The sequence below is a fragment of the Anneissia japonica genome, unplaced genomic scaffold (genome assembly GCF_011630105.1).
Source record: "Anneissia japonica isolate Jap-2015-1 unplaced genomic scaffold, ASM1163010v1 scaffold287936_len456577_cov159, whole genome shotgun sequence".
In the NCBI taxonomy this organism is placed as follows: Eukaryota; Metazoa; Echinodermata; class Crinoidea; order Comatulida; family Comatulidae; genus Anneissia; species Anneissia japonica.
In genome coordinates this window covers 435585-444986 of record NW_022718077.1, presented here as the reverse complement: position 1 = coordinate 444986, position 9402 = coordinate 435585, and the positions used below count along the sequence as shown (strand labels likewise).

The window sequence follows — 9402 nt, the reverse complement described above, 5'->3', positions numbered from 1 at the left end:
AGATGTGTATATACAGAATAGCTACTACTGTTAATCTAAGAAAGCATAGTGTATAGCATAACAGTTGGATATAGATTATCTGTATACAATATATGCAGTTTACAGTATGTTTGTGTGTGACATCCTATGTATAATGTTTGAAGGTTTGCATGGCGGAGTAATAACATTGTTAAGTTTGCGGTACACCACGTAGGTAGTTTTGAAAAGAACTGTTGTAGTTGCGAAATTCTATGTATATCTATATATTATAGCTAGCTTTGGCTACATATATTTTACATGTAATTATAGGCCTATTATATATTTTTTGTGAATTAGTAATTTATAATTGTACAATGTGTAGTAATATTCGCATTTCTCAATTTTATTTTTTTATAATTATATTTCAGATATTTGAATTTTGAGAATGAAAAGTTTTGGAAAATTGGAGACCGAGATGAGGGGGAGTTTGGCCAAACAAAATTTAGATGAATAAATAAGTAACAGGATGGGAGAAAAAACAACAGAAGTGATTCAGCACAAAGGCTCCCTAAAGGATGAGAGGAGGAGGAAATACGATGATGAATATGTCAAACAGAACGAAGAAATGAAAATAAAAATTAATAACCTTAAAAATGGAGAAGGAAATCCTGAAGTAGGTTTACAAACAGATGATCAATGGAAAGAGGTTAAAGGTGATGATCAATGGAGAGAGTTTAAAGGTGATGAGCAATGGAAAGAGGTTAAAGGTGATAATCAATGGAAAGAGGTTAAAGGTGATGATCAATGGAAAGAGGTTAAAGGTGATGAGCAATGGAAAGAGGTTAAAGGTGATGAGCAATGGAAAGAGGTTAAAGGTGATAAAGAGGTCAATAAAATGAAGGAGAATGAAAACCTATCAAGTGACAATGGAACGGTAAAGGATGAGAAAAATTCTGAAGATGTTGAAAATAATAAAAGTAACGCAGGTCAAGATGTTAGTGGAACAGATGGTGATGAAGTTGATAGTGACATGAGAGATAAAAGCAACCATCGTAACCATGACAATACAACATGTGATGACGAGGATGATACTGACAGCTCCAAGTCCATCATAGAAAGTGACACAGAATCGGACGATGAAAAGAAATTAAAACAAAAGAATAACACGGTGAACTGGGTGTTGAAAGACGTGACTGTGCGAAAGAAAGCAGGCAATTTAAAGAGCGATTCCCACTCCAGTCTTTGCATCAACATCCAAAGATCGCTGGCAGGGGACAGGGAGCAGGCGGTTACAACGTCCAAGAGTGTGGATTTCTCGCTTCCCGCCAGCATGGACGATGTGGATGAGGAAATCAATCAGGTTATTAACTCTTGCATGGATGATCAGATGCAGTTTGGGTTCAACGACCAGATAAGCAATCCACGTGCTCTGACCGTAAACACGCCAGCCACAGAGCTTACTGACAGGTGAGTTTACTTTTTTAAGCCCAGTCCAAGGCTTTTAAATTTTATTTGACAAAAACATGTGACATGCCTAAATATGGCTATGATGACATCACATCATGACCATATATAGGCACATCATCAATATATACCTAAATGCTCTTGAGTACTAGCTCCGTGCTTAAGCCTCCAGAAATTTTATAAGCGCAGCAGCTTACAATATGGGCATACAACAGATTCTTGTCAAAGAAAAATTTGATAGTCTGAACAAGGAGGTATAAAAATGGTCTGAACAAGAGTTCCACATTTCCAATGATTAAATTATCATTTTACTTTTAGGCAATGTCATCCATTGTAGGATGTAGCACTCCTCATGGTGTTTCCATTCCTTCCTGTCTTTGGTGTTTCTTGCCCATGTATGTAGTTAGATATCTCTCCATCTTCTCTTTTGTCTGCCTCGTCTTCTTTTGCCTGTTCTAGGTTGCCATTCTGTCAGTCTTTTTGTCCATCTGTTGTCATGCATCTTTATGGCTTAAGTGTCCTGCCCATCTCCAGTTGGCTTCCTTGATTTTGACCAATATCCTTAACTCCTGTTCTTTGACATACTGTATGATGTTATTTATTATTTTGTCTTTGGGTGACATTCTTTCCATTGCTCTTTGTGCTACTTGAAGGTTTTGTTCCATTTTTCTTGTTCTTCTTATCACAAAAAATATATTTCTATCATCCAATGGCTCTCCATCCAGCCATTGAGACCTCTCCTGTATTATTTTCCATTTGTATTGTCTGGCCGAGATATTTGTAATTCTGAACATTTTCAATCTGATGTCCTTCTATTATGGTGTCTGTGATGATTGAATTGCACATTGGAAAATTGGTATATAAGGCTGAGCCCACACAGCCACTATGTGTCACCATAGCATGGGAAAGGAAAGAGCTTCATCCTTGTTAGAATTGGCCTGCAGTGTGGAAACAATACAATGTACCATCTATGTGGTGCTACCAAGTGGTGTAACATAGAGCCATGATAGAGTCCCTGTGATATACGTCCTACAGTCGATGTCAGACAAATTATGCGGTTATGTATCAACAAACCCTGCTGGGTCAGGATGATAGATCAAGTACCCTATGGGTAGGGACCTCTTCAGGGCCCCTCTGGGTTGGGGCCCTGCAGACTGCCGCATAAAGAGTGCATAGGCGTTCAAATTATGACAGGAATTTTTAAGAAATCCAATCGGGACATGCAAAGTGCGCGACTTTGGAGGCTTTTTGTTGAAAAATAAACAGCATGTTGATTACTTTTAAAATATTTAACAACTTATTTCATTAACAAATATGTTCGAGATTGCATTAACGCAATAAAAATAAAACTTCCTTTAATATTTTAAAATTTATACTACATCAAAACAGAGGGACGGGAAAATGGCACTTTACCGAAGAATGACCCAGAGTCATGATAGAGTCCCTGTGATATACGTCCTACAGTGGATGTCAGACAAATTATGCGGTTATGTATCAACAAACCCTGCTGGGTCAGGATGATAGATAAGTACCCTATGGGTAGGGACCCCTTCAGGGCCCCTCTGGGTTGGGGCCCTGCAAACTGCCGCATAAAGAGTGCATAGGCGTTATACTATTTTGTATACATTTACCCTTATTAAATGTTTTACAAGCTAGTGTAACTGTACAGGTATACTACAATGTTCGATGGTTGGATCAGAGATACGAGAATCCAGACACCAAATAAAGCTGGTATATATATATATAGTATATATATATATATATATATATATATATATATATATAAACACTAGACGCAGCTTGGGTCCACATTCATACTTCTCCGAGACTTGTCTACCCTAGTCTAGACCATAAAGCAGCCCACAAGACTATTTCTGCGGGAGCATCCCATAATGTTGTATGTTTAATAGTTGAAAGGTTACAATATTAAATATTTATATGAAATGAAGAGGCAAAAAAACATAGTGCTTTTTAAGAGCACAGCGTAAATGTGTACTACTGTATGTGTGAATTTGAACGCCGACTAGGAAGACACTAACTGCACCACAACACATATTTAGTAAAGTACAGTTCCTCAACCATGTGTAACACAAATAAAAGGCTCGATTGTGACACTGTCTGAATGATCTACATACCCAAGGGCTATGACTTTTAGTGCTGTATATCTATAGAACTTTATACAGATTTTGAAGAATACCATAATAAAGCTTTCTGTATTGTTTTGAAACCACAGTAACTATACCCATTTGTTTCCATGACATTCAGCAATTTCGTTATTACACAAGTGGCCTGCATACACGAAGTAACTGTTTTAATATAAATCACACTTATTCAAACGTTTTTTCTAGCCATTTCCGGATAAACAGCATCAGAACACCGGTGAGGGAAAAGTATTACGAGCATGCCCTTATGGTGATGAATCGACGTTGCAAGAGTGGTTCCACATATCTGACATCAGCCGGAATGAGGGTGCCGCAAAGCATACGCACCGCTAGTGGTCGTCATGTACCCGTGTACAACTTGCCAAGTCTTGTGGCGCATATAAATAAGCCGCCTTTTTCGTCGAACCCAAATACATACTTTTATGTCACTCAAAAGACGCAACAGCAATTTAGTCCATTAAAGGTAGGTAATATTTTTAGCTTCAACAAATAATCTATGTTAAATAATACAGTTCCTATATTTTTAGCATGCACCAATATACATTTATTTTACATTTAATTTTGTAGTAATGTTCTGAGAATCAGCAAATTTCTTTTAAAAAAATGGTTTTATACCCATATTTAGTGATGATGTGCCTATATATGACCATACAACCATGATGTGATCTCATTATGACCATATTTAGGATAGATATAAAGCAGACTTGTGTCTCATTAGAAAGTGGTAAATTATTTGATTTTCTACATGAACAATTCTGTGAGTTAATATAATCATTATGTACGGATTACTGTATATTTCAAAAATTGTTTGTGATATCTTTTTTTAAAAATTTATTTGCATGAACAGGCTTGGAAGGGTTACCATGGAAATGTCTACTTTGAACCTATGACCTGTAAACATCTTGACATCGCTTCGTCTGACAAATATTCGCAGGAACGTACCAAGTCTGCCGATGAAACAAGCAAGAATGCACACACTCACTTACCAGATCTTGAAGAACGCACACAGAGCCGGGTGAGCGATACAAAAACAGAACGATCGAAAACAGTTAGGAGTACAGGAAGCAATTCTGCAAAAAGCGTTGCAAGCAGGACAAAGAAACTATCAATTTCACAACGGTCTTTGATTTTACCAAAAATGAGACAAATGTCAATCCTTGATAAAAGATCAGTAATTCGGGATAACAACCCTCGGATTAGGGAAGACATGAGTTGGATATCCAGCCAAGAATCGACAGGCTCGCTGTGTATCGGTAGGCCTCGACAACTAACAACTCTACGGGCCTACAGTGACTCAAACAAGCATTACAGGCTGAAAATCTGTCGCGGCATAGCAAGTCGGAGTCATGACTCTACCGATGAGCAGTCGCCTGCATTCAGCCTGAAAGGCGGAAGATTGAACGAGTCCTGGTCAGCAGGCAAGTCAAGACCAGAATTGGAAACCCCGGATGATAAATCAGGAATCTACCGCTATTCCAGTGCCCACACCTCAATACCAGATGGCAGTCACGATAATGCCAACCAATCAAGTGGCGTGATTCATGTCGTTCCCTCACCGAATCAAAGTAATTCCAGACAGTTAAATGTCAGGGATACAAGTTTTCATATGACGTATTCACATTAACAAAATTCGGAAAAAGGTTTTGAACATAATCAACGCTAATGCCTCTTTGACCAGTACTTAATTGCCTGGGTTGCTTCGCTTATTCCTTGTACCAGATTTTTCTGAACAGTACAATAAAAATAATCAGTTATTTTAAAATTATTTAGAAATTATTACAAAGTAATTGTGTTCATAATCAAAATTGATATTTAAACCAGCTTTAAAGGCCTGTTTGCTACTATGACAATAACGATCAACGATAAAAAACTAAAAAGCAATTAAGATTTCACACTAGCACGATTCGATAATGATTTATACAATAAAATATATTTTCACAAATCAAATTAAATGACGTCATAAGCATGGCAAAACGATAAAATTTTTACTTTTATCGTTATCGTCATAGTGTAAACAAGCCTTAAGTCAGGTGGTGGCCTTAGATATGTAATAATTATTAATACAGAAAGGTAATATTATGTTACAGCATTATTATTAGGGTATTATAACAGGGTAGGTATAGTACAGATATATATCTTTATAGCACTCATATTTATTTAACTGAGCCGGGGACCAGGGCCCCACGTTAGGGAGAGCTGGTCCTCACGTCGGGGAGAGAAAATTTTTTATGTATTTTCTACATATTAGTTGACTCTAAAATCGACTAAATAAGCCTTTGAAACCCTTAAATTGTCAAAGTTGACAAAAGCCCTAAATTGTCAAAGTTGACCCCAAGAATAGAAAGACAAAAATCAGTAGGGGAAGGGGTAAAACATAGTTTTACACCTAGAAAGCTTTACAGTCTTGAGACATCTGTAATTTGAAATCATCTATTGAAAATACAATCTTATTTATTATTGAACAATCAGTTTGCCAAGTGGTTAGATGTTAAAAAGACAAATCAATTATTCTGCAAATTTATTTGGAAACAAAGGTCCAAGCTTACATCATTAATTTGCCATAAAATTTTTTAAAGGATATTTTCTTCCAGAGAGGTCCTGAGTCTCCTATACATGCACTCGCGTGAGCAAAGATCTCGCAGGAGGAATCCACATACCTCAAAATGCATGTTTGCATATTTTTACTACTGTATATAAATTGTCTTCCAGAAATCGGCTGGCGATGGGTATCACCTCACACAGCAAAATGTTCAGTCAAGCTCATTTAACCATATTTCCTGGAAATCACTGTCCCCAACTTAGGACCCCTGTTACAGTCTCCGAATCAGCATTAAATTAAGTAACATAACACTCACCAATACCAGCATTAGACCCATCAGGTTATTTGTTTTCAAGGGGAGATGATGCGCCCCTGTATTTAGCTTATGAAAAAAAGGGAAGGGCACAGCCCCTGGACTTAATCTATGCAGGAGAAGAGTAGTCCCACATACACCAGTACCAAACTAATGGACCTTGAATGCCAAGTTTAATCTACAGAACAGTATATAATTTTAGTAAAAAGAAACAATTTTTATAATTTTATATAACCTGTAAAGTTGTTTTATGGTGAAGTTTGTATAAGTCATGTGTATACATATTTATGTTTGTTTGTATACTAGAATATATAATCATGTAAACAGAATTTTTATATTAAAAAATGTAATATGAGAATGATTTTGGTTTGTGTATTCAAAAAACATCCACTGTTGTATTGGTCATGGCTGAAAAACGAATTCGCCAGAATCTGTTACCTATAACTATAAATTTATATGTGAAGCGTTTGGCGCAGTGGTTAAGGCTTGTCTCAACCTCGAAGTCAGGGGTTTAAAACTCTCGCTGTGCAAGTCGCTTGTGTCGTTTGGCAAGACATTTTAGCTACTTTTGTCTCTCTCTTCCCAGGAGTATAAATGGGTACTGGCACATGCTAGGAAGATAAACAGACTCACCGAGTGTCGATCCCCTCAAAGCATTGCAGTCTGCCCGAACTAATAGGGATAAACACGCCGGACCTGTACAAGTTTGACTAACAGTATCTTACCTTTACCCTTTTTATAATAAATGAAATCATACATAACCACATTTATTCATATTAAACTAACATTTTTTAATTCAACATATACGATATATAACCAGGTTCAGATACATAGCGTATAATTACCGCGTTTATATCAGTCACCTGTGAAAGGTAAACGAAGGCAACATCAAATCAAATTCAGATAATTATCTTCAGAAAGTACACACTTAAATCTGTCTCATAATCTCCCCGGCTGATTTATCAATTAAAAAAAAACATGGGAATACACAAAGTGGTTACTACATTTGCAATTGTTAACACACTGGAATGTATGCTTTTGAAACACTTTACAATCAACTAAAATCTCTTCTATAACACCGCAAAAGAACTCATCACCAACAAGTTTTAAATCACTTTTAAGTAGATATTTACAACACGCTTGTGGTATTAATTTGAAAAAGCATTTTTACATCACATTTTCATTTCGTAATCGTTTTTACCAAAAATGTATCAAAATTTGAAAAGAGTACTACGTTCTAGACAATCCAATGAATAAAAGCTAGAAAACATTTTGTATTCTCATCAACCAATAAAATATATACAAACGCAAATAGCATCTAATGGTCAGTCAGGACAAATAACACAAAAATATTAACATTGGAATGTTGTATCGATTGGCTGAGTAACTATTCTTTTCGCAAGGGATATCATTACTATAAGGTAACATATTGCTTACTACTGTATTTATAAATATATTTGTTACACTGGTGTAACTTGGGACACCACACTTGTGTCATATCCGTGTAACTGGTACACCACTACAAGTATTCTTGTAGAGGTGCATTTGTAGTATTTGCAGTAGAGGAAAAGCTTTATCAAAAATGGGGTTTTTTTTGTGTGCGTTTTATTGTATTTATTTTTCTCCACTTAACCCAACAAAATAACTTGTATATGTTTAGGCAAATCCTTGTCCACAACAGTGAAAATATTTAAATTCATTTCACTTATAAATGGGAAAAGGGGGATAATTTTTTTTTTATGTCTAGGATTAGGAGCATGTTTCAGACAAAACATATTTTTTATCTTTAATAACAAACCCTACATTTGTTAAAGTATTAGTTTACTTGGTAATATGAGTTTGTTTTCTTTCAGTTTGAAAATTTCCTCCTTTTAACTGTTTAATTGGAAATGGACTTAAGCCAGCCAGGTTTTGATAAAATCGCTACGGCGTTTTCACAGCAATCCTTGCACTATGTAGCTGTCCTCGACCAATTGACTTATCAGCATCACCAAAGGAGTCAGCAATAGCGTGTAGCGATTTTTATAGAAACCAAGCTATACGGTAAATGCAAGATGTTCATCGAACATGAATTTGTATAAAAATTTGAAGTATGTTGATAGTCTAGACTATACTTTCAGTAGTTTGGATTTTTAAATCTAATTAATGACATAATCTAACTATACCAGCATGTAGCTGCAAAAATAAATATTAAAACTGTAAATAAACATTCAATTCAACAAAATTTAAAGTGTTTTCATACCAATACCATATAAATTGTTATTATTAATAATTCTTTGCATATGTTTTGCATATCATTTACGATATTGATGACAAGTGTTATAGGCCGCTATAACATGTATCAAGTGAAATGGTATATAGTACTTTGATAATGATCCTATTCTTCATGTATGTATGCATCACAGGAAGTAGTGATAAGGCCTATAATACACACCCTATTATTATACAAAAATTTGAGACTATAAAGGTTTAGAAACACAATTGATTATGGAACTGCTGGTGCAGAACACAAAATGCATTCAGGCTAGGCCAAGTAAAAATAAGAATTTGTTTCTCTTCCAAAGTTTTCCAACAAAAAAAAAGACAGAAGAGGAGACTTAACATGTGACATGCCTAAATATGGTCATGATGACATCATCATGACCATATATAGGTACATCATGACTAAATATGGGCATACAATATTTTTGTCAAAGAAAATTTTATGACAGAGCTTTACTTGCCAATATTATTATATAATAACTAAACCAAATAAATATCATAGAAATTGTACTTATTATGTATATATTTGCACAATTAGTATGCTCATTGGAAAAGTAATACTATCGAAATTTCATTTTGTAGGAATCAAAGAGGCAATCGCATATAATTACCGGACGTGTTTGAAAGTTCAATGGAATGTCTGATGAATATTTTAATCTATATAGCAACTATACAGATCCATATATATATATATATATATATAT

At 35.4% G+C, this 9402-nt stretch overlaps 1 protein-coding gene across 2 annotated transcripts in view; it reads left to right on the top strand.

Moving 5' to 3' along the window:
* Nucleotides 1–6791, top strand: part of LOC117110435 — an 8432-nt gene extending 1641 nt beyond the window's left edge. Inside the window, exons 2-5 of one of the 2 annotated variants that reach the window (XM_033253142.1) lie at nt 387–664; nt 746–1425; nt 3771–4047; nt 4432–6791. In XM_033253142.1, coding sequence (XP_033109033.1) covers nt 485–664; nt 746–1425; nt 3771–4047; nt 4432–5208 — 1914 coding nt within the window. In that variant the 5' untranslated portion in view covers nt 387–484 and the 3' untranslated portion in view covers nt 5209–6791. Of the gene's footprint in view, nt 1–386; nt 1426–3770; nt 4048–4431 lie in introns of both variants that reach the window. The other variant, XM_033253141.1, reaches the window with a different exon arrangement.
* Nucleotides 6792–9402: the final 2611 nt, after the last annotated feature.